The sequence below is a fragment of the Condylostylus longicornis genome, unplaced genomic scaffold (assembly GCF_029603195.1).
Source record: "Condylostylus longicornis isolate FDR11 unplaced genomic scaffold, ASM2960319v2 ptg000017l, whole genome shotgun sequence".
In the NCBI taxonomy this organism is placed as follows: Eukaryota; Metazoa; Arthropoda; class Insecta; order Diptera; family Dolichopodidae; genus Condylostylus; species Condylostylus longicornis.
This window is the reverse complement of record NW_026577986.1, coordinates 3,958,525-3,986,053: the sequence shown is the minus strand read 5'-3', so window position 1 is coordinate 3,986,053 and position 27,529 is coordinate 3,958,525. Positions and strand designations below refer to the sequence as shown.

The window sequence follows — 27,529 nt, the reverse complement described above, 5'->3', positions numbered from 1 at the left end:
ATGCGATTTTCTCTTGATTTCGGACTATAGCTAAATTAATAAAAACACTTTTATTTCCTTGAAATTATGGCATTTGACTACATTTTTCTTCAATGCAACCATCACTAATAAACAGAATTTTGTATAGAAAATTACGATATTGCAGAAGTTTTTATGTCAAAATATTTTTAATAGGTTTACTAACCCTAATTTCTTTTTAATCTATTTTAAAATCATATATTTATTTTTAAGGATTCGTTTTTTTATTTTCTATCTAAATTTATTTATTTATAATATTTTTTTTTTATTATTACGGTAGTTTGTTTTTTGTGTTTTATTAATGCAGATAAAATGTGAGTGTGTGTGTGTCTGCATGTAATTTTATATTTGAATAATAATTTTTTTTTTATTTTCGTGAAAAATTATAAATTGTGTAGATAGAAAAAAAAAAACAACAATAAAATAAAATAGAAAAATAAAAAGGAATTAAAAATGAAAAATAAAATTGAGCATATTTTTTTTTCCTCAAATAACTGTCTTAAAAAAAAAAAAAAATAAAGTCAGTTTTTTAATTTAATACTTCCGTGCATGCACTTGTTATGTGATATTCAGATTTGATTCGTTGTTTTCCTTTTTTCTCGTTTCTTCTTTTAAATTTAGCTATTTTGACTAGTTAGGTTTCTTTTTCTATTTTTTGAAAATCAGTTACAAAATACAAGTATAATAGTAATAATTTGTAATTGTATCGTTACCACAGTTACTCGGTAAAAAATTTCATTTTCAAATATAACCAAGTTTCTTGTTTCTTTTTCATTCTTGTGCTCATATTATAGTGATATAATAATAAATAGTACAGTTAGTATTGAGGAAATAAAATTGGGTCAAATATAACAGTTTTTAATATTTGGCATATTTTATTGTTTGTCCACATAGGTGTGTACAACAGTTTGCGGTAGGTTTTTGTTTTTAATAAGCTACATAACGTATGTTTATATACAGAAAAATCAATGTAGGACGCTTATTAAATAAACCTATTTTGAATAAATATAGTTTCGTTTATTAGTTATCCTTTTATACTCATCCTAATGGGTTCTTATCATGTGAAAATCATAAGTGTAAGTAGGACTCGTTAAGCGTTATGCCATCCATTAAAGCAATATTTACATAAATTCAGATTTCGTTCAAGGTTCATGATGTCTTCAATAATAATGTTGATATTATTAGATATTTTAATATTTTAACCTACTTTGAAAATAATACAATTCATTGCGGTACCTTAAAACTTTCAAAATTGTTATAATTTTTACTCTAAATATATAATTAATTTAAATAAATAGCTCAAGTAGATTTAATTATAAAAAATTAGGTTAAGTACAATAATATTTTTCATTATTCTTACAATGGTTTAATTATTATTACAGAGATTAACATTTTTAAATTGTAGAATAAAATGAGATTCTAAATAATTTGGACTCAAAGTTTTTGAATTTGGGTTTTTTTTTTCTAACAAAAAGAAATTTTATTTTAAATGAAATATTGAAAATTTTTAATTTCGTTACTTCAAAGTGCTTGGACTGCGTTAGCTTTCTTTTGAATTGAAAATATTTTTCAGTCTCTTGACCAGTTTTTAATATTTTTATATTAATGAACGGACACCTGTCCGTTGAATTTTTTTTATAATCTTAATAAAAATTTTTAATGCTATGAGTTCATCAATCATCAGAGTAATTTTAACGAGTATACAAAAATAATTTTATATATGTACATTTATGTAAATAAGAAAAAACTCCCAATACATACAAAAATTCCTTATTTTTTTTTGTTTAATTTTTTAGAAGAGTTTGATACCTATTAAGTTAAAAATTGAAGTAAAATAGGCTGTACAATATTAAAATGATTGTTTGTTTATTGTTTTAAATGGTCACCTAATGGAGCTCTTTAAAACTTTCTTTCCTAATTTTTATCATTTTTATAGTTATTTTTTATAATATATATCTAATTTTCTGATAGAATTTTAACTATGTCCTAGTAATTTCATTAATAAGATTTATTTTTGATAATTTTATAAATAATTGATAATTTTATTTTATAATGTTATTGTCTTATTGAATTTTTATCAAATATACATAAAACTCAATTAATATGTGCAAGATTAATTCGTTTAGGGATGAGAGATAATTCGGTCAGTGTATTTTTGGGTCATCTGTGTATTCATGTGTTTTAGTTACATATAGAAAAATAGTTAATTTACTTAGTTACTAGTTAATAAACTTTTAATTGAACTTCAACTTAAGGCTAATATAAAAATTTATGGTACACAAAGAAGAGTAATTACTATAGAACTTTTTTTTACTATAGAACATGTTTGAGCTTTAATATAAATTAAAGCACAATTTCAATTAAAGAATAAATTTCGAATTTTTGTCCTTTAATAAAAATTTCATTTGCAATTAGTGTAATTTTTACTTAATATGTTATTAAAGGTTATTAAATAACAATAAAATAGAATTCAATTATTTGTTATTAAAACTAAATACTTGCATACAATGTAGGTTCGTGTCATTTGTAATTTGAAATTGTTTTACTCTTTTTAAAACTTTTAGGGTAAATTTAATTTTTCCTTTAGCTCAAGTCTATAATTATTTTTATTAAAAAAATTCTAGTTCAATTGAAAAGTATAAGAAGGAAAAATAATTCAATTTTTGTTTAAACACAGCCTTAGCCAGCACATTGCTATAATTTTTAAATTAATTATTCACTTTTAAATTTTTAATATCTGCTTACGTTTAAACAAACTTAGTGTAATTAAGGTCAAAAAATTCGATTCATTACAAGACAAAAATTGAATGGCTTAATTTAAAGGCTGTCTGTATTTTTTTTGTAGTGTAGACCACAAAATCAGTGCACTTTAAAAGTTATATTTACTTTACATTCTTGAAGGATCCTTTTGCATATTAGAATACATAAAAATTTCTTGCGTCGGTGTACTCACATGTGTATACATACGTATATATATACATTATTACATTCATATATTTAAATATTTTATGTTGAGAATAATTTCACTTTATTTTCTTCTATCTTATATATTCATTTCTAGCAAAAATGTAAAAGTGTTAAATAAACGTTATATAATAGGAAATTATTTACCTATAGCCTTAATATATATACGTACGTATATATTGAATGCAAATATTTCCTTGTTTAATTGAATTTTAGGAAATATATTAGTAAACATGTGATAATTATAGCTGCATATATGTATGTAATTTTAATAGAAAATTTTGTTTTTGAAAGTACACGCGTTGTTTCATGACATCCCACGCAATTTAATGTTTAAAATTATGACGCCTTTCAAACGAACCACTTTTAATTGAAATGTATGACCTATATATAATACAAATACGTTAATTTATCTTTGGCAATTTATTTTATGGCATGTGTTAATGAAACAGTTTTGATTGGAAATATTTTCTCTTTTTTTGGTCTTTTTTTTTTAAACAATTTATATAGTTTAAAATCGAAAATAAACAGTTCTATAAACGACGTCCTTTATAATTATGTCAAAATTAAGAGAGCTTATAAAGCCCAAATCGCCTTAATAAATTTTTGTTGTATGTGAATATTTTCAAATTTCGTTGGATTTCTGCATAAAATTACACATATTTTTTTGGAATTTGTGTTATTTTGATTTTGTATATTATTTAGATCAAAACAGGGATGGCGATAATAAAGTTCTCAATTTTTTAAAATACTTTTTGCGTTTAATTGTAACTGAGTTTTTTTTACTATTTCAATGTTAGTCAAAATATTCCTCAAACCGCATTTCAGTGAATTCCTTAAGAAACATTTAATTCAGAAAGCAAGAAGTTTTATTCATTAAATAAATGAAGTGCAAAAATATTAATTTTCATTGCAGGGTTTTCAAAAGACATTTGCTAGTTCCATCTTCACGCAATTTTCCTTATTACAAATGAAAATTTTTAATTTTCTAAAAGGTGTGAAAAAGTTTTTATAATGTACTGTTAATTAGGAAACACAGAAAAAAGCAAAAAATTTATTGAATATTTGGCGACAAGAAATTAACCTCCAATTTTATTGATGTATTTAACAGTGAAATTAAATATTTTATTATTTATATAAGTACATAATATACGTAATGTACATACACAATGTATATAGTTCATATATGTCAATATTTGTATATAAGAATGCATATATTAAATTGATATGCGGACCCCATATGTTTATATTTATAATATTTGTCTGCAATACACACACTCATACATATTTTTGTACAATTTTTCACAAATTTTCAATTTAATTTTTTTTTATTTTTATTATAAATTATAAGTATATAGACAAAATATATTGTATATGTAAAAAAATATGATTTCTTCCGGAAAATTCATTTTCCAAATAAGTGTGTTGAGTATAGATTTTTTGTTTATTTTATTATTCAATAAATAAAAAATTTAATTTGCACACGATTAACTTAAATTTAATTTTTTCTTTTTTAAATTTAAAATATTTTAATTTCTATACTTGAAAGCTAGACAAGGTGATAAATAAAAGACCGGTTAATTATGATTTCAATTTCATGTTGAAAATGCCATTTAAATAAATAAATGTAATAGAAAAGATTAATTTTAAAGTTTTAAAACTTAAAATTTAAAATCTTAAATTTAATCAATTAATCTGCCAATCAAGGCACCATAAAAATTGTTTTCAAATTTTTACTCTTCACGTTCTTATTAAGGGAATAATTTTTCCAGCACTTAAAAGATCTAAAAAAGAGTCTTGCGAGGCGGTTTTTAAAAAAATACTTGTTTATACCTACTGATAAGCCATAAGATTTATGTAAAATGGTAAGTCGCGGAACCATTTAAAATGACAAATTTAAAGTAAATTGTCTAATACAAACAAACCATTTTACTCTTCCATCTGCCTACTGAGTATTTTATGTGTATGTTTAGTATATGACATCTATTTATTTGATTTCAGTATTTGAAATATTTAGCGTCATTAATAGAAATAACGAAAATTCCATTATTATTACTACTGCAACTTATGAACTGAAAAATTGTAAAACAAAATATGCTGCTTTCAATACCATTGTTTTACTTAAAATGATGTTAATTTGTTGAAATATGTCTTGTTTTTTAAACCTCTAAAATAAATTGCAATTATGATCAATTCGGAAATGTAATCATCATTATTATTTTTTTTTTGGTGACAATAAACCGCAACCACATTGACTCGTGACAACAAATTTAAATGAAAATTGAAAACGTGTTAAAAAAAGCATAATATTAAGTATTAAGCTACATAAAATTTAGCTATAGAGTTTGTAAATATGCGATTATGTTTGTAAAATATACGAGTATATGTATGTATATTAAAACAAGTAAAATGAATTATTTTAATTTCAGATAGCAGGAAAAACAAAATGTTTTTTTTTCAAAAAATATTTTAATGTTTTTTAATGCTAAATTATTCTGTTATACTTGAAATTAAGAAATAAAATTTAAATCAATTTTAGCATTTCAGCAATTTTTTATAATTATTGGTGCATAAAATAAAATGCTTTTTTTTCTATATTTATTTTTAATTTTAAATTTTCGTAATGGTCAAATTGTTTTTTTTTGCTAAAAAAAAGATTTTCTAATTCGATATCGTATAACTGGATTTATATTTTAAAATAAGAGAGTTTTTATAGGGCAAATGAGTAGTAAAGTGGGGGTTGTTGGATGTTATATAGAGCCTTCTTCTATCAAAATATTACATAATTCTAATTTTTTAATACAATTGATCGAAAGCAAATTTTGTTTAATAATTTTCTTAAAAAAAAAAAGCTTTATTAAATTTTGTTTAATAAAGCTTTTTTTTTAATTTACAATATAAACATTTTTGAAAATTCAATATTTTTGTGGAAATTGGCATATTATATCATTTATTTATTTTCGTTTTGGTATACAATTATATACAAAAATATAATGGCAAAATGCAGAATATCTTATTTAACACAGAATATTTTATTTGTGTAAGTTGATCAGTATTAGGTTTCGAAATATTAAATGTATACTTTCGAATAATTCCACATTTACAAACAATTTTTGGTATGTTTTAGAATTTTCGGACGGAATTTCGGCATATTTATGAAATATTCAAATTTTATGTTTTCTGGAAACTCTCATTATATCATTTCGGACAGTTATATGGGATCAAGTCTTTATAACATATTTTTCTCAAAAGGGTTTAAATATGCATTACTTCATAATATGGACGAAATAAAAAGGAATTTTGATAAATGCCTGGTGTATTTGTCTAATAATTTAAAATTTCATAAAATAATTCAAAAAATTGTCGTAGTGCCCTTATTAGAGTACGAAAATTTTAACTCAACTTGTAACTATAGTTTATTTTTTTTTTGTTTGGTTTTTGCTATTTATTGTAAAATTTTATTGAAATTTGTCGAGCCAAATATTTTTATACCCTGCACTTCGTGAAGGGTATATTAACTTTGGTATGGAGTTTGTAACTACTTAAAGGAGTCATCTGCGGTATGGACATATATATATATTCTTGCTCAGCGTAAAATTCTGCGTTGATTTAGACATGTCCGTCCGTCCGTCCGTTCGTCCGTCCGTCCGTCCGTCCGTCCGTCCGTCCGTCCGTCCGTCCGTCCGTCCGTCCGTCCGTCCGTCCGTCCGATCACACGATAACTCAAAAACGAATAATGCAATCGACACCAAACTTTCACAAGTTTTTTCTTTTGTGCCAAGGACGAACCCTATTGTTATTGGACTAAGTCGGACAACGGGTTCGGGTAGCTGCCATACAACTCCAAGAGTTTATTTTAAATATTTCAAAAACTAATAAAGCTATAAATATAAGATTTTGTATACATGTGTCCAATTATATTCTACACATGCTCTAAAAATTATAATGAGATAGCTGCACCGGTTCGGGTGGCTGCCATACAACTCCAACAGCAAATTTTTTATATTCGGCAAAATAATAAAGTCAGATTCATGAAACTTGGCAGTCATGTGTCCAATTATGGGTCAAATATATTTCTGAAGTTTTAGTGGAATTGCTTGACAGATTCGAGTAGCTCCCATACAAGTCTAAAAGCTTATTCTTAATATTTGGAAAAATAATAAAGTCAGATTCATGAAACTTGGCATTTGTGTGTCCGATTATAGATGAGATATATTTGTGAAGTTTTAGTGGAATTGCTTGACAGGTTCGAGTAGCTCCCATACAAGTCTAAAAGCTTATTTTAAATATTTGGAAGAATAATAAAGTCAAATTCATGAGATTTGGCAGTCGTGTGTCCAATTATAGGTCAGACATATTTCTAAAGTTTTGGTGCGATTGCTTGACAGGTTCGAGTAGCTCCCATACAAGTCTAAAAGCTTATTCTTAATATTTGGAAAAATAATAAAGTCAGATTCATGAAACTTGGGAGTTGTGTGTCCGATTATAGATAAGATATATTTGTGAAGTTTTAGTGGAATTGCTCAACAGGTTCGGGTACTTGCCATACAACCCCAAAAGCTTTTTTTACATATTTGGAAAAATAATAAAGTCAGATTCATGAAACTTGGCAGTCGGATGTCCAATTATAGCCAGGATGTCCAGGTCAGACATGTCCGTGAAGTTTCTATAGAATGATTTCACAGGTTCGAGTGATTGCTACACAATAACGAAAGGTGCAGGGTATAATTCAATCGGTTTATACCGACTGAAACGTTTTTACTTGTTTTTATTCAAAATAACCTACATAATATTTTGATAGTTATTGTTTGCTGAGAGGACAACTAAGACTATTTCATAAAAATTGCATATTTTTAAGGTTATTTTATGAAAAATAAAAACAAAGATTTGTGGGAATGTTTTATGCATAGCTACATTTTTAAATTCTTTTTTTTTTGATTCCTAAATTGATTTTTCAATAATATCATTAAAAACTATATAAAAAAATTATAATTTAAAATTAAATAATAATTTGCAATTGAATAATTTGTATAATATTATGAAAAAAAAAAAAATTCCTCATCGAATTTTAATAAATCTTTTGATTTCAGAAAGTAAAAATTTTTTTGTAGCCTTGTTGTGAAAGGAAAAATATTTATATGAAAAAGATTATAAAAGAATAACCTCTTAACATTTCCGCAAAATAAAAACAACAAAATGAAAGCTAACAATACTAGAAATTAAGCCATTTTTATACACATACCTACACATCTATACATATGTATATAACGTGTATATAATATAAATTAAAATACACGTGACATAAGTAGGTATACCCAAATGTATATAGACAGAATATTTTTTATGTTTCTCTTACATAAAAATTGTTTCAAAATGTTTTCAAGGGAGATTTTCGCTTTTTAATGCAAAAAAAAAATTTATATGTACTCGTATGTATGTATATAAAATTTTCCTCATTGAAATTTATAACTTTCCTTCACAATCTACAACAACATGTGCACATGAAAAATAATAAATAAAATTTATATGTATATAAAATTAAAAGCTTTTATTTTGTTTTTAATATTATCACTAACCTGTTGTGTTAGTATATATCATATAAAAATAGATATATGTAGTTAAAATAATATTATATATACAGTGGCATACTATAAATCAATTTCAATTAAGAAATTTGATTTCGATAATTAAATAAATAAATTTTGATGGTGTTGCAATGCATTAAAAACATTTATTAAAAATTTGAAATAAAGCTCATATTATTGAACGAAATAAGTTTTACGGGGAAGCTTAATTAAATAACAACATTAATCATCCCAGTCATATCCATTAAAGTAATAAATATAGTAAAACTGTTCCTGAAGAAAAGCAAAAATTCGTTGGAACAGCGTACTCGAATTTGCTTTCATATTTACTGAAGTACAATTAAAATATACAGAACCAAACACAATTACGAAAAATTCACGAATATTGTTAAAAATTTCTAAAAAATTTCATTGTGTCTCTATGGAATTGTCTCTCTTTCAGATAAAAATAAAAAAAACTTTCGTTATTCATTGAAACAAGTTCGTTTAAAGGTGTTGTAATCTAATTTTTTATTTTAATATTAAAAAATGTGTACTTAGTTACATTGCTTACATATACATATACACAAAAATAGAATTATAGCTAAAATGAATTTAATATAAAATGCAACGTTTTCGTTTTTTTTACTATATATACTTCGTTTTATTTCGGAATTTTTCAAGTCAGAAAATATCTGTGAGTTGTGACGCAAGTTTCTAGAAACTTTTAAATTTATTGAAAGGAAAACAAAGAGAACAAAGTGCGAAAACTTATTGAGACACAAAAATATACGTTTTCCTACAAATTACGCTAACATTTTTCATTGTAAAATTTTTATTGAAACCTTCATCTCATTGCAAATGTGATTTATTATAAATATATATAAATTTATGTATTAGTACATAAATTCATACATTGAATGTATATTTGTATATATATATATATATATACAAGAGAGTATGAATGTAAGAATTTATACGGATATTGAAATTTTTCACTCTTATTTATTTTTATGTTTTTGTCATGAAAGTTTTCTATTTCTCTCTTTTGTATATAAAGAAAATCGCTTAGCGTAAATAAAATTATTATTGTAGAATGTACATACAGGTATAACATTTAATTATCGATACACTAACATAAGATATTAAAAGTGGAATCTTATATCAAGAAGTGTGTGTAGACATTCCGCTAACGATAACATAAAATAATTTTAAAAATTTTTCTTGTTGTATTTTTGATTTTACTTAAAAGTATAAAACTTAGAACTATTATTCAGGCAAAGTTTATAAATGGTTGCATAGCGGAAGTGTTTGTTATCATCATTTTGCATTCTAAACTTACATATATTAGAATCTCTAACATCTTCTAGTCTATAAATTAATATAATAATGAAAATTCGTCGGAAGAAATGTATTACGGGTAATGTTGTTTTTTGTTTTGACCACACTCTGGCAAAAATTTATTGTTTTGCGGGAAAACGTTTTGACTATTGCGCAAAGACAACCTCAATAATGAGATTGTATAATAATGATAAATGCATTTTTTTTTTTGTAAGTACATATAATTCTTGTTTGATTCAACTTGAATGCAACTAAATCCTACTATTGAAAAAATTCACATCTACTGTGTGTACTAAGAATTCTTCCTTAAATGATAATTTGTTAAAAGTTTCTGCAGAAAGCATTCTTTCTGAATATGACTGATAAATTGAATTTGATTTTCTGTTTATAATTTTGAAAAGTTATATTTATTTTATTAATAATTAAATCACAACTTTTAATTGTAAGTGCAAAAGCTCATGTTTGTATATTTTGAATTAGGATTTATTTGAGGGTTGGGAATATTTGCGGCATAGCGCTCTTAAGTGAGCACAAAAATGACTCGCAGTTTAATTTAAATTGTGCACACTAAAGTTTAATTTTAAGTCGTAATTTTTTTTTGTGAAAATCAAAGTTTACAAAATTAAAATGTTAAAAATATTGGAAAATGGCTTGAATTTTCAGTAATTTTTCAAATATCTTTTATTTTGTAATTGCTAAATTAAAATATGTTCTTATTTCAATAGTTAATTAAGGCATTTTCACAAATATTTTTTGTAAGAAAAACAAAAATTAAAAATTTTTATATTTTATATTTCACCAGTTTTGCATAATTTCATATTCTATGAATGAATAATTAGATTAAATGTTATAATTATGATTTAAATGGGACTGGGTTATTAAAAGAAACTAAATTCATTATGATTGTTATTGGTCAAATGGCTCTATAAAATAATTAAACAAAAAATACAAAACAATAATTTTCATTTTTCTTTTTCTAAAAATAATTTGTTTTTAAAAATATTTAAGACTTCTAATAAATAATTTATTCTTTTTTTCTCGTCATAAATATTTTTCATAAAGGCTTTCATAATTTATTTAATTAACATGTGAACATATTATTCACACATATACAAATTCTTAATATGAATTGTATGTTAAGCAATTATTTATATACATACTTATGCACATATAGTTCATATTTTTTCAAAAATATATATACAAACATCCAAACATACTTGTAATTTTCTAGCTAGTGAAAGTAGAAATTAATGAAAAAAAAAATCTAGATCCATAATTATTTCATGTAAAAAAAATTTTTAAATGGCTATTTTGAAATTTGGAGCATTAAAATGGTCATTCTTATTCAATATAATAATTGAGTAAAATCATTAATTATTTTAAGTGATTTTCATGTACCCCTATGTACTCTAAAGTAAGTGTATATTTTTTTATGTATACATTTTGTTATGATGTTAATTTTAAATTTTTGCTAATAATTATTTAAAGAATTTTTAAAGATAATTGGCGAAATATTTCATTTCATTTATTTTAAAAATTCACTTACGCTATGAGTGTAATTTTATAAGAAATTATGCATTCTGCTGCAATAAAGTAAATTAACCTACCTTATTGTATACACAATGCGGTCGGTAAAAAAGCTGCCAAAATCGGCTTAGTTAATAAAATAACATTTTTCAATGAGTTTGTTTACACATGTACGAGTATGCATTGAGCAAATGCATGCCGTTCTTTTTTTATGTTTCCCACACCTTTTCTCTCCCTAAAATTTATTTGTCTAAAATAAAATTTATTTATATGAGATAGGGTATAAATTAAATGCAGTGCATACTCGTACATTCAATGCATACACTTGTGTGACTGTTGCGCTACTTTTTGTTGAACGTTGAAGAAGTCTAAAACTAAACGCGACTTAAAATTTTGATCAAACTTTTCTATCAATAAGTAGGTTTTAGTTTATGATATCTTATTCATTTCTTCCATCTCAAATATGTAATATAATTGTAAGTTTTGTAATGGATCTCTTCAGGTGTTATAATTATGTAATTTGAAATTTTATACAGTGCATAAAAATATGAAATGTTTTTTTTTTTATATTTTTTTTGCATAATTTTTTATGTCTGGTTTACTGAAATCAACTTTTCAATTTTATACACCGTCGTATTTACATTTAAAAGGTTTCCTTTTATAGCTTATATTTGGTTGTAAATCACAGTATCATTTGATAAAAACTATCATTTATGTGAGTACTTTGAAATTAATTGAAATACTCCCGTTTTTAAATCAGATATTTATATACGTATATATATATGTATGTGAAATGTTATAAAAATTTTTACAATTCTTTCGATTTACATTATTTGAGTTTTTTCTGTAAAATGTTCAAGAGATCGTGCTATCCCGTATTGAAAATGAAGTCTTGTTTTACAAATTAAATTTGTTGTATATATTTAAAAAAAGAGAATTTATTTTTAAAATATTCTTTATTCTTTATTAAATTTATAAGACTTTCGAAACCTTCGATATTTTTTTACCTTGCCTTTTGTACTTGCCCTTTTTTTTATTTTTCCATATTGCAAAGTTTTTTTGTTTTTCCTTTTAAAAGTACTTACGCGTAAGATAATTTATAGTTACAATGTTACATATATGAATGTGTGTAAATATGTATATGTTGTGTACATATATATAGCACACACAAACATACACCTTTAGTGTACATAATTTTTTTTAAGCTATATAAAAAGTGAAATTGAAATCACAATGTTAAACAAAATCGATTATCATTGTTATTAATTATTATTGAAAAGAGGTTTTCTTGAGAATATTTGCGTAAATTATTGAGATCATTGAGTAAAAAAATGTTTATTTGCATTTTTGTAATCGAAAATATAAAGTAAAGTATAAAAGTGAGTGATTAATTCTCTTTACTAGTAAAAAAACAACCATTTAATTTTATTATGACGTAATAAATAATTTAATCACTCTAATAATTTTAATTTAAGTATTGAATTTATGAGACAACGATCATTACTACGCACAAATATATTATCTTAATATTGAATTTTATAAAGAGAGCAGGTTGTTTTATATTTAAGGAGCTGGACTTTTTTTCTTGAGTTTCTCCTTATAGTTTATGAAGAAAACTCGATCTATTTTGTGGTTTTTTAGTGTTAAGTGTTGACTGTTATTGTGTTACATTTGAAACCCCACCACAATTATCGCTATATGTCAAAACAAAAATTTATCAGTCACAGTCAAACAAAAATTTATCAATTTGCAAATAATTTTAAAATAATTTTGGATTAACAAAATTTAATTTTAAAATGATAATAAAATGAAATAATTGTCCTAAATAAATAAAAATATTATGGAATTTTTTTTTATATTTATTTAATAAAATTTAAACAAATTAAAAAGTCCACATTTATTTTCATAAAATTTAAATAGTTCTCAATAATAAAAACTGCTTTTTTATAAGAATTCACTGCAATTACAAGACGAAATGCAATTTATTATATTTCGACCAATAAAAATTACTTACAATTTTCAGTAGTGTTATACAAGATAGACGAATTTCAAGAGAGTAATTAAAATTATATTTTGTAATTTATTCGACATGTTCAATTGAATATTAACAAAATATTTTCATTTAATTTTTTTACTTAAACATTTATGTAAGTGCGCACTATTTACATATTTTTATAAATAGCTTCATATGACACGCAATAAATTGAATATCACGTGTAAATTAAGTGAATGCTTATAAAAAAATAAACACAACACAATTTTGTAAATTTATGCGGTTTTTTTTTTTTAACTTATTAAAAAATTACAGATACTAAAATATTTACTTAATATTTTTGTTGATTATTTTTTATATTTAATAATTGTGTGCTCTCTATTGTCTTTAGTCTAAATTAAATTTCAGCTTTGAATTTTGCTAAAATTTTTAAAAAATTTTCATACAATTGTTTGACTGTTTCGGAAACATAAATTTTTAACTATAAATTAAAAATATGATGCTAGACGAATACCAGAACAGAATTTGCATAAAAAAACAAATTATTTTTGTTCTTATTGCTAATAAGGTCCTGGATTCTATGTTGAATACCATTTGTTGTATGAATTTGTGCCTCTAAATATTAAATTTTGTAAAGAATTTCTTTTAGACTTAGTTTCCTTGTGTTATACAAAATTATTTCTGTTTATGATTTGTTATACAAGGGGCATAATTGTATATATGAAATTCCAATTCTCAGACCAACGAAATTCGAATGCTATTGTTATTTTGACATTTGTTTTATAATGTAGTATTCCTTGTTATTAAAATTCAATAAAAAAATTGGTTCGCAATAACTTAAGTAATAATTAGTTAAAATAACATTTTCTTCGCCATTGAACTCATTTTATTATTACTGAATTTGTTCAGCGTTTCTTCTTATATTATTGCATATTTCAAACAAAAATTTAATTATAATTGAATATAATGTTCATTGTGTGTCTGTCAATTTTAATTTTGATAAGAAAATTGCAATTTATATAAAAATATTTTCTTAAATTCAAATATTCCAATAATATTGTTTGTTAATGCTTGAACAAAGAAAATCTTGTCAACCATATCAGTTGACAAAAACAAAACAAACAAAAACGACTGACTATCTAGCTGCAAAATTTAGAATATCAATTTAGTAAATTTGAAATGATAAAATTTAATTACTTTTCTGATTTTCAATTTAGCAGTAATTACTTTTTTTTTATATTAAAACTACATATTCTATATTCTATGTATGTGTTTGTATGTTAATTAACCTCACAAAATTTCCGTTTCGTTATCAGTTATAAAATAAATGAAAAAAACCAGAAAATTTATTTTTAATTTGTGTTATATTAATTGTATTTTTTTTTATTATCTATATTTTATAAATAAAAAATCTGATGTGGACAGAATATAAGTAAAAACAGTTTGAATATATTTTAAAAATTGAATACTTACAAGAATAAAATTGAATTTTTAAAAATTTTTTTTAAATTTAATAAATGTAGTAATTGGCCTTTAATTAGAAAATGAAATACATTGTTTAATTATCAGGTATTGCCCGAAATGTGAATAGTAACATAAATCAATAACATCAAATTTAATGAGTCAAAAAATTTTAATTAGTTGTAAGTAGTTAAAATTTTTAAAGTCCCAGATGACTTAGGCAAAAAAGGTTGAGATTTATTAAGAAATTCAAGAAATTTGAGAATCGAATTTTTAGAAGAGCATTTCAAGAAAAATTATGATTTATTGCATGATAAAAGCATCGGCAAGAACCCAAATTGAAAATAATGAATTCAAATCCTCAATAAATTCAAATATCTATTGTAATACATAGATTAAATTTTAAAATTTTATTAATTTTAAATTGGAAAAATATATTTTCTATAAGGGCTTCTTATCAGTAGGAAGGTCTCATTATATACATATGTATATCTACATATATTAGAAATTATATTTTTGGTTTAAAATCTCTTATATTCAAGCTTTTTCATATTCAAAGTTTAACGAAAAAGTAGTCAAAGTCAAGGTTAAAGTTTGCAATTTTGATAACATCAATTATTATTTTTGTGTTTTTTTTGGAATGATCTACTAATTTCTTTTTAATATGTTCTAAAATTGCTATTGACATAAAATAATAATTATAAATTTTAAAAAAATATTGGGAAACTATTCAATTTCTTTACAATTAATTCAAAATTTTCTCAACACAAAACAAAGTCAAAAAAATATTTAAAAATTTTATAAAATATTAAAATAAAAAAAATTTGTCTCTTTGCATTCGAGGTCAACCGATTCTGTATTTTATTTCTAAATTTAATTTTTACATTTTTAACCTTTAAGTACAACATTTATTGTACTTTTTTTTCAAAATCATATTCTATAACCTTGGAATAAAATTATATTCTTAGAAAATTAATTTTTCCTTTAAATTTAAAAAATTATGTTGTAATAAAAGCATTTGTATATTTATTTTTAAAATTTTTATTCATTAATTTTCTTTTAATTTTTAGAATTTTTTGAATTAATTCAATTAGAAAAAATTTATTCAATTTGCTTGAATTATCTATATAACATTTTAAAAGAGTCAAGAGTACTTAACTTTCCATTTACTTTTCAGCCCTTCGTTTGTGCGATTTTTTTTTCATTTTTACCCAATCTTTATACTTTCAAAAATTTAAATCAGAATTTGTAAATTTTTATTTTATAATTCAGAATTTTCTTTAATTTGCAGTATTGTTAAAGTTGTTCATTTAAATTGTAAAATATTTAAAATTGCATAAAATGAGGCGTATAATTAAACACTGGTTTTAGTTAAGATTTTTAATAAATTCTAATTACAGTAGACTCACAGTTATATTAAATCGTACGGACAGAAACGATAAGTTGTGTGAACACATAATTATTTGTAATGACTAGGTTCTTATATGTATTAATACTTATAAAACACAGATTTTGACATAAAATCTAAAAATATGCAATTCGCATAATGTTCCAAATCATGTAGAAAATAAAAAAGAAAATATTTAATAATCAAAAAAATTAAAATTTCAAGTGGTTCTTAGTCTATTTTAATACCACTTAAACTAACAATTCTGTTATCTGAGCACCTTCTGTCATTAATTAGTTCTTATAAGTGGTGAGTGTACTGTATTTAAGTTCATATTTTTCTCATTAATTTCACATTTGAATGTGGCTACATTTTTGAAACTCATACATTGTGAGCATGTGTCTTCTTATACTCATACTGAAACATTTTAAACACTGAGTGTATAGAAATAGAATTTTCACCTTGAATTTACACGTTTTTATTTTCTATTTATATTATCTATTTATATACTATATTTTATATAATATATAAAATATAGTAAATAAAGCAGATGCCCATCATCTATACTTTGAATAAAATGTGACAAATTTTTTTACAGTTTTTTCTCATTTAAATATTACCTGTACGATAGTAAATAAAATGTTACAACACACATACATACATGTCGCGTATATTTATATTTATGTAAATATATATTCAACTGTATTGCAAAAATAAAAATAATAATTCAAAGAAATATATATTGTATGTACATAGATATAATTTATTTATAGTTACATACTTATACATAATTTTTTTCTGCAATAAAATCTGCTTTTGATGTACTAAGAATAAATATTTTGTGTTTTTTTCTTATGTTTCTATTCTCATATTAAAACCATCCACGTTTTTCTATTCCACCTTGTCCTTCATAAATTCTTCTCTATTTTAATTTTACTCCACACCTTATATTGCATATATGCAATTTACTGGCCTCATGTCGTAGTTGTATAAACTACTATGTACACTTTACTTTCATATGCAAATTATTATAACTGTGCAAAAAAAATTTTCTTATATAGTTGTATATTAAATAATTTTTAGTATTACATAAGAAATTAAATGAATAATTACTTTAAAATTGTATTAGTAAAAGTGTAGGGTCATACGATATACATATTTACATATATTATGTATGTAGGTATGTACTAAAATATAGAAAATTTATACAGGATTCAAATTGAAGCTTATAACATGTTTGGTATTAAAATATTTAACAGAATTTGTATTTTACTAATAAGGCAATTATGCGTATAAAGAGTTATGAGTAGACAAAATCAGTCAAGAAAATTAGTAAAAATCATATTTTATCAGCTAGTGGTTTTTCTAATATATAGAATTATTATATTTTGTAATACAAGAAAAATTTGACCGATTTACTTGATGTATTATGAGTTAAGAGTCATGTTAATTTCTTTGCTAAAATAAAATATTCCTGTGTAAATCAGAGCTTTGTACTGCTAGAACTACAATTTATGTATGTGTAAAAAAAATTCTCTTCACTAGTGCTCAGTGCAAAATTTTAAAAAGAGACAATTATTTCGGTTGTTCATTGGTTGTTTGAAGAAAATTATTTTAATTCTTCCTTTTTTTGGACTAACACATCAATGAATGGAAAACCCCTTATATTTTTTTCAAAATATTACAAAAATGTGTAATAAATTGAATAAAATTTTAATATAACCAAAAATATTTATTGTATTTTTGACATAAACGTCATGAACTTTATTTTAGTTAATTTTTTGACATATCAGATAAAATTAATTAGTACAATTTAATCACACACAATATACTTTAAGGTATCATCTCTATTACAAAAAATAGATAATGAGTTCTTAATATTGAAATATAAACGAGGCAAAAGTTATAAATATAGAAAATTCTTGTTAATTCTTAAAATACTCGAAATAATTAAAAAAAAATTCATAGTAAAATATTTTAATAAAATATTATATTTACATATTGTGTACGTTTGTGTATGCTATGTAATATATATACACATATTTCATAAGTATATACTCGAGTATATAAAATAAAAACTTGTTAAAAGCTTACGAAAAAAAAAATTTTTTTTAAATAATAGTACAAATTTATTGTACTATTATAATAAAAAAAATAAATGTTTATACATATAAGTGTTATATGTATAATATGCTTATGTGTTTATGTAAAAAATTTTTATTTATATACAAAAAAAAATTAATACATAATTCTCTTAGTCTTATGCTAGTTAACTAAAAATCTAGAATTTTTTTTTCTCTTGTATTTAAAATATGTTAAGTTCAAGGTTGTTTTTTAGACTTTGATTTCTATGTTCATCCAAATATAATATAAATGGTATATAACTGTGTATAATAGAGTAGCTATATTGGTAGATAGAGATATTCAAAAATATTATATTATATTCTCTTATAAAATATCTTTTGTTTGGATTTTTTTTTATATACCTACCTACCTACCTGTTTTTTATTTTGTTTTATATTTCATGATTTAATTCTATATTATTCAGTTCTAAAAATGACATGTAGAACAAATACTATGGTATATGAATGTATTTATATAAAAATGAGAGACTGTTAATGTATGTATGTGTTTATATCAATATGCTCTTGTGCTATTATAATTCTTTTGTTTCACAAAACTTACTACCTATGAGCTTTTTATTAATTTAACAATTTTTGGTTCAATATTATTATTTGTTATATGTATATATGTATATATACCTACTTTTTGAATGTGTATTCAAATATTCTATATTTTATGTACTTATATTTTATAGCAGCCATAGATGTATTTAAATGATGAAAGCATTTTAATTTTTATATACATATGTACAAACAAACATACAATTATAATCTAAATTAAATATATATACATATATATGAAAAGTTCAAAACGGGGTTGAATTAATACACATACATACATTAAGAATTTATATACAATTTTATTATATACTTTTTTAATAAATTTATTTGAAACGAGTGTGAAACCAAAAAAATTAATAAGTGTATTAATTGACTGTGTTAAATAAAATTTTATAATTCTGTATTGACACGTTTTCATTTTTGAGAGGTGATTGAATTAATACAAAAAAAAAAAAAACAATAAGAAAATAAAAATGAAGAACGATTGACCGACAAAAGTTGAAGTGGTGGAATCTTTTAGATTTAGACTAAAAATTTTGTATTTAAGGCACACCAACAAGTATATAATGTAAATAATGTTTTATAACTTATTATGTATTTATATGTATATAACTACATGTTATATGTAGGTATACCTACTGTTTATGTTATTATTATATTATTTAATTTAATTAAGAACATGCGAATGAGAAATTATAAAAAAAAATTATGTTTTTTGTTCTTGCTTAGTTTTAGAAATTTTTCTTTTTTTAAAAATTTAAATTATAAAATTCTATTAAGAATATTAATAGATCGGCAAACAGACACCTTATAATAAAAATATATTAATTTTAATTATTTTTTAATTTGAAATTTTGTTTTATAAATTTTTTTTTTCAATTTAATAATATTGAACTTTGAAAAAATTAGTAAAAATTAGAAAAAGAATGAAATTGAACTTAGATTTATTAAATATGTATTTCTGGTCTATATTCAAGAAATTTATTTATAATATTGTTATACTATAATATTATTATTGCGTTAGTGCGTATGCGAAATTACTTGTGCGGAAAATTAAAAGGGGAGAAATATGACATTTTGAATTTCGAAAATTTGTTAATATGTATGTATTTTTTTTGTGTATTAAGTTACACTTATGCATTTTTCTTACTTAGTGTGTTTGGAATGTTAGTTTATTATCAATAATTTCTTAACATAACTTTTATATGACCCTCAATACAAATCATATTGTCACAAACAGGTCTAACTGTCGATTAAATAATATTTTACTTTTTACATTGAGTCAGTCTGTAATTGTTACTGTATCAAATAATGTATCTTAAAATATAAAAGAGCATTTTTATTAATTCTTTTTATTCGGGACACCTATTTATTACGAAATTATTATTATTCGAATAATATACAATTCGATATTTGATGATATTATAAATGAGATTATTTGAATAAATTTTATACTTATATTGTTTTAGTTAATGGTGCCCATAATTTTCATTAATGCTAACTAAAAAATTTCAGGATTATAAATTTTTTTAATTATAAAAAATAATTCAGGCTAAAAATAATTATGTATTTTTTTGTGGCAAGAACCTTTATTTTACTATATTTTATTTTATATTTTCTTTCTAGTCGCACTAATCCTATTTGGCAGCTATTAAATTTTATATGAAAAAATCAAATAGGTTTCGCTTTCCTAAATATATTATTATGTATGTATGTACCATACATATGTATAAAGTATGTATTCTATGTGTACACATCCTGCACGTGTTGAAATATGTAATATACGAAAAATATCCTTGCATATTGTAAATGGTATACTGAAATCATATATTAAAAGAGAGTAGGTATGCATAATAACTACGATTTTTATGTGCAAGGCAAATAAAACTTTATTTAGGTCAAATCTACATTGAATTTCTTATTAAAGAAATAACTAGTGCACAAAAATAATGAAATATAGGTGATATAAATTCTAGGTCAATATTTTCTTCTATTTATTTATTATATACATGCATGTACGTTTGTATATAAATCATAAAATTCTATTTTTTTTGTTTTTACTTGAAGACTGTGTGCGCCATAGTTTTTTTTTTTTTAATTATGAACTTTATTGAAAATATTCTTTTTGTTGTAAGGTGGCTATTAAAAAAATATCGAATAAATCACCTGAACCTGACAAATTTAAGTAGTTTTTATATAGAATAATAAATTTGTAAAATTTGTACGTAAGAATATTGAAATATGAGATTGATTTAAGTATTTTTAGCCTAATTTTTTTTGTAAAAAAGGTTTTAATTGTAATTTGTCCAGGCGACATAAAACTTTTTTTAAAATTTAATAATGAAATATGAATTATGCACCATTACTTTTGAGAACAGAGTCAGCTACAGTTAAAAATCAAAGTTTTTTTATTAAAATGAAAAGTATACAAGTTTAAGTGTTTGTATAAAATATGCCAGAAAGGACAGCATTTATCTGTTACTTAAAAACAAATATGAGAACGAACTCACAAAAAGTAGTGATTTTTAAAAATCGTCATTTTCACTCATTTTGAAAATTTTTATATCTGAAATTTTTTCAAAATCAATTTCGAATTACACTTCCTGTTTTTGATAACATAACTTGGGCCAACTTCTGTAATTTACTTATAGAAAATTTCATTTTTAATTTATAACAAATATTAATTGAACGATTAGTAAATATTTATAAAAATTAAAATCTTGTTAAATTTTTAATTACAAACGCAGTTAAGAATTAAATTAAAAATCTCTTGTATTTAATTGTTAAAGTTCCAAAGAATTCTTCTGGTTTTGAGTTCAATATGATCCTCTATACTTGTTATCTTTATTACAACTAATTATAATATAAATTTTTGAACTACATTTATATCATTTTATTTAAGTAATTAGATTGATTTATTTGAATTTAATTTAATAAAAGTTTACATTATTCTTTTATTTATTCCTAATTTTTTTTATTCCATCCAATATAATATATTAAGTGATTTTTTTTTTGTGATAAAAATTGAATTTTATTTAAACGATTTGATAACAATAAAAACCACATTAATTATTTCTCATATATTCTACAAGTGTACATTTGATTATTATGATTTTAATATAATCAACACAGTACATACATATATGGACATACTCGTGTATATGAACTATGCATAAGCAGTGAGTGATATTAAAATATCAACCTATTGAACGTGGCATAGATAATATGAAAATTATAAATAAAATTATTACGTATAAAAAAAAAAATTACGTAAATATAAAAAAAATAAAGCTGAATACACAAAAGAAGTATACATATTATGTATGTATGTATGTGAGCATGTGACGCTCGTTAACTGTAATCAAATAAAATGTAATTTTATTAGATTTTTATTTGAAAATTAAAATATAAGGTTAAATAAATATGAGTTTAATTTACAAAGTAATTATTATTTTTATATGAAATCTTCTAAGTTATAAAAATAATAAAATAGTAACAGTAAAGTTACAGTTTAAGCAAATACTTTGACTCAAATAATTAAAATGTTGACGAAATTGAAAATCCTAAAATCGGTTCTCAATAAAATAAAATGGCAACAATCGCTTTTTAGATCTGTTTACGGAGAATTTTTTTAATTTATAAAAATTTTTGAAAAAAGACGCTCGAATACGAAAGCAAGTGAAAAATACGAGGCTCTCTCACTCAAATTCTTGCAAAACTTTTGTCAAAATTTATAGAAATTTGTTAACATTTACATTTGCATATATTTTCCCTGATTTTTAATATTTGGCTGTCATTTTTCTGATTCTTATTTAAAGTCGTTTTTTCCAAATAGAATAAACTTATGAAAATTTATAATTTTTATGAAAATCTTATGATTATCTTTAGGATTTAGGTAAATTTCTTTTCTAATTTTTAATGTGAACTTATAAAAATATGGTAAAAAACGTAAATGAAATTAAGTATCTCATTGACATTCTTTGACATGTATGACGAACTCTTCTTAAATGTTTACTATTTGTTCTAGGTGTAAAACAAAAATTAATGGTTTTAAAGATAAATGATTTAAACTAAAAGTTTTTATTAAAATTTGAAAAAGTTCATTTCTTTATAAAACCTTATCCACATAATTAAATATAAAACCAATATCTACGTGCGTCAAATGTTTTATTCAAACTTTTTATTTATTTTTTCAAAAGCAAAAAAATTTAAAATAAAAAATAATAAACAAGATAAAGCTTTGTCTTTTCACATTTATGTCATATTGTAGGCAAACGCTAGCAGCTGATTATTGTTGAAAAAACATATGGAGTGTTTAATTTAGAAATGTAATTCACAGTCACATACAAAATACTCACACATATATTAAAAATATTTATAGTTTTTTCTAAGTGTATAACGTAAAAAAATTCAGTGTAAATTAAAAATAAACTCAAAATAAATTATGCTTAGATCTATGGATCTCAGTAATCGATGGTATAGTTATTTAACTGAAAGTTTTAATAAACTATTAATAAAAATATTTTGGGAATATCCCAATTTTAATTAGATAATTTAAGGTTTTAGTAAAACAAACTTATTTGAATGTAAATTTTTCGGAAATCCCTTAATTCATATTTTACAATTTCTCTTTTACATCTCATCACGCATTACAGAAAATATTATTATCATGAAGATGTTAAAGCAACAGAAAATTCACAAACACAAATTCAACAATATTGTTTAAATGTTTACAAAATTAATCAATTACAATATTTTTGATGAATTAAAGTGTAAATAAAGTGGGTTTTTAGCCAGTAATTGTAACTTTTATGAGTCATAATACTTAAAAGATATTGAAGATTTTAAAATTGAATTTCTTAGAATTTATTTCATAATACAAATAAACATACATACATTTACATTGACACATACATATTTGAAATCAAGATACATACATATGTATGTACATATATACATATATCTGATAGCTGATTTCTATAAAACTAAATAAAATAGTACGTAGATTTTACAAAAAAATATTGAAAATGTAATAACAAAATTAATTGAATTATTTTTTTTTTTTTTAAATTTTTTCTAGGTCGTGGCGGCGACTCAAATTCTGAAGATGAATCAATCATTGATAATATGAGTGTATACTCATATCAATCAGAGAATGCTACATCAACTGAAGAATCAGATGAAGTTGTTCAAAATGAAAAATATGAAGAGAAATTTATACAAAATTTGGAGAATGCAACAGAAAAATCAGCACAGACAAGAGCATTAGCATTACAAGCATTATGTGAAATATTAATGCATCGTTATATGCCAGATTTTGTTGAAGATCGTAAAATAACTTTACTTGATGTCATTGAAAAATCTATACGTCGTGGTAAAGGATTAGAACAAGTTTGGGCAGCACGTTTAGCACCATTACTTGTTTTACAATTGGGTGGAGAAGAAAGTATTACCAAATCATTGAATCAATTTTTATTAACAACAATGTTAGATAAATCTGTAACATTTGATGCTAGAGCAAAATGCTGTACTGCACTTGGTTTATTAAATTTTTTGGCTGGTTATGATATTGGGGATCTTTTAAATTTGATGCAATTCTTTGAACAAATATTCAGTGGCAGTTATTTACGTGATGAAAAATCACCAGTTTCTGTTAATTCTGATGCTGGAGTTTTACATGCTGAAGCATTAACTGCATGGGGTTTATTACTTACATTGATACCATCCGGTGATTTTGTCAATTTAATGAATAGTGGACAACAAATGCTTCCGTAAGTAATTTGAAAATAATTAAAAATGATTCTAGCGTTTATTAAAACTACGATTATATTGAAAATATTCGTTGTTAATTATTTCCATTTTTAATTTTAGATCAGTAAAGAAACTATCTGGTTTATTACAATCACCACATTTAGATGTACGTATGGCTGCTGGTGAAACAATTGCTTTAATATTGGAAAGTGGTCGTAATCATAATGAAGATTTTTTGGAAAGTGATTTAGATGATTTGATTGATATTGCCAAACAGTTAGCAACTGATTCACATAAGTATCGTGCTAAAAAAGACCGTAAAACACAAAGAGCAACATTCAGAGACCTTTTAAGATATTTGGAAGTAAGATTATTTCATTAAAATTTTTATTTTAAAAATCAAATTTTATTTTACTTTAATTTTTAGGAGGATATTTCACCAGAAATAACAATACGTTTTGGTACTGAATCATTAGTTTTGGACACATGGGCAATACATCATCAATATACAGCAATATGTGCAATAACTGGTCCCGGAATGACATGTCATTTACAAGAAAATGAATTTGTTAGAGAAGTTTTAAGTTTGGGCCCAAAAGTTGTCCCAGATCCACACGTTAAAGCTCATAAACAAACGAAATTGGAAAGAGTAAGTTATTTTTAGTTTTCATTTTAATAACAAATATATAATTAAATTCATAATTATTATTTGTCATATTCAATAAATTCATAAATGATTATTTTTTAATAAATGGTTATTTTATTTCACTTTTCAAACTATTTTTCATATTTAAAATATATGTTATTCTTTTTAGCATTTGGTGAATGCCGCTGCGTTTAAAGCACGTACAATTAGCAGAGGGAAAAATCGAGATAAAAGATCAGCCGTTTTTAATTAATTTGAAGGAAAAAATTTCAAAAAAAATTTTATAAAATATGCGATCTTTTTTTTTTTGATAATTGTTTAAATATTTTATTTTTCCAAGATAATTGAATTATCTTCTTGAATTTTATAATTATTACAAAACTTTTTAATGAAATATTATAGAATGAAAATTATAAACGAAATCTTATTCATTAATTCAAAAAAATATTAATTTTATAAAAATGCTAATGACGCTTTTACTTATTATTTTGAAATTTTTTTTATTTTTTTAGACCTGAGTTGTCATAAATTAAATACTTTATGCATATATTAAATATTTTCATTGGAATTATTCAAATAAATTTTCGTATAATATTCTTAAAATATTATATAATTTTATATTTTAGATTGTATTTAAAATTAATATTAATACATTAAATTTGAGAATTCATGATAATTTGCATTCTTTCCTACTTTTTTAATTTTCTTTTTTGTTTTTTTTTTGCTAATTTATATATTATTAATTAATGAATACAATTCTTTAAACAAAATTAAAATTTCTTGAATTGTATAAATAAAATAAAAATTTTATTTTTAATTAAATCAATTTTGTAAAGATAATTAATTAATAAATAAATAACTTTTTAAGATAATGAAAAGTTTTAGCATAGAAAATTTAGAAGAATGTAATACATTAGAAGGGAAAAATAGTAGTAATTTTGAATTTTGAAATAAAAAATAATTATTATTTCTTTTTTTTTGTGTGTATGTATATTAGTATACTTATATTTAAAAAGAAAAAAAATTAGATGACTGTGAAGTTATAATATTATAATATAATTGTATAATATATATAAATCATATCAGTATATTATGCGCATCTTCAATTTTGTACCGCGTTTGTATTTTACTCAATTTATTTCAATTAAATCAGTTTAATTAAATTGATATATATGGGTCTCTGTACAGTGTCTTCTTCTTTGAACTTAGAAAATATTCTATTATTTTCTCTTTCACATTATTCTTTAATGAATAACTAAGAGCAACATTTTTTTACATCTTATATATTAATTTTGAAGGGAGAAAATGAAGATTGAGGAAAATAAGTGGACATAAATGTGTACATAGTTTCCAAATATGAATACTGTATTTAAAAAATAATTTTATTTTCTGAAATAAATTGAATAAAATATAAATAATTGTAAATTTTTATTTCGTTTTAAGTGATTTGAATAATACAATTTTCTTAATTTATACAATTGGTTTTGGAAATTTTTTTTTATTTTTTTATGATTTATTGTTGAGTTTTACAAAAGCAAAAAATTATTTTCAAATAATTGAAATTTTATTTTTCTAATCTACTAACATTCTAATTTTAATTTTATTTTGATAAAAATTTTTCATGAGTGTACCATGCATCATAGTTCAAAAATATGTAAACACATATTCTAATTTTCTTATTGAATTTGAATTAAAAAACTTACCATTTTATATATATCATATTTTCTTCGACTCCTCACATTATCTGGTAGGATATTCTTCAATTATATTGTGATTTCAGTATAAAACGACAAATTTCAACATTTGGATTTGATTCTGGAAACTGCAATCTATTAAAATAATATCCTATCAAATCTTGTCAGGCGTCTTAGTAAATTAGATTTATTGAAAATAAATATTAAGTAATATAATAATTTTAATGAAATTATGTATTCTTTGTCATGCATGTGTACATTTAATATTATTTGAACAAGGAAAAATTGATAATAATTACAAAAATAAATTATAAAACGAACAATATGAATGTAATAATTAATATCCTTGTCATAGTGATCACCAAATGCAATTTTAAATAAAAATTATAGTGTGTATTTGATTAAAAAATTAACTTTACTAAATAATATTAATAAAATAACTAACTTAACAATTTAAAATACAAAAATGAAATGTTGAGCCTTTACAATTAAAAAAAAA

The 27,529-nt window shown here is 22.6% G+C and overlaps 1 protein-coding gene across 2 annotated transcripts in view; it reads left to right on the top strand.

The window, feature by feature from the left end:
* The window catches only part of LOC129606097 (interferon-related developmental regulator 2), a 58,388-nt gene extending 31,073 nt beyond the window's left edge, over nucleotides 1-27,315 (top strand). Inside the window, exons 1-5 of one of the 2 annotated variants that reach the window (XM_055516202.1) lie at nucleotides 792-931; nucleotides 24,020-24,710; nucleotides 24,811-25,054; nucleotides 25,118-25,339; nucleotides 25,506-27,315. In XM_055516202.1, coding sequence (XP_055372177.1) covers nucleotides 24,067-24,710; nucleotides 24,811-25,054; nucleotides 25,118-25,339; nucleotides 25,506-25,589 — 1,194 coding nt within the window. In that variant the 5' untranslated portion in view covers nucleotides 792-931; nucleotides 24,020-24,066 and the 3' untranslated portion in view covers nucleotides 25,590-27,315. Of the gene's footprint in view, nucleotides 1-791; nucleotides 932-24,019; nucleotides 24,711-24,810; nucleotides 25,055-25,117; nucleotides 25,340-25,505 lie in introns of those variants that run through there. The other variant, XM_055516201.1, reaches the window with a different exon arrangement.
* The last annotated feature ends 214 nt before the right edge of the window (nucleotides 27,316-27,529 follow it).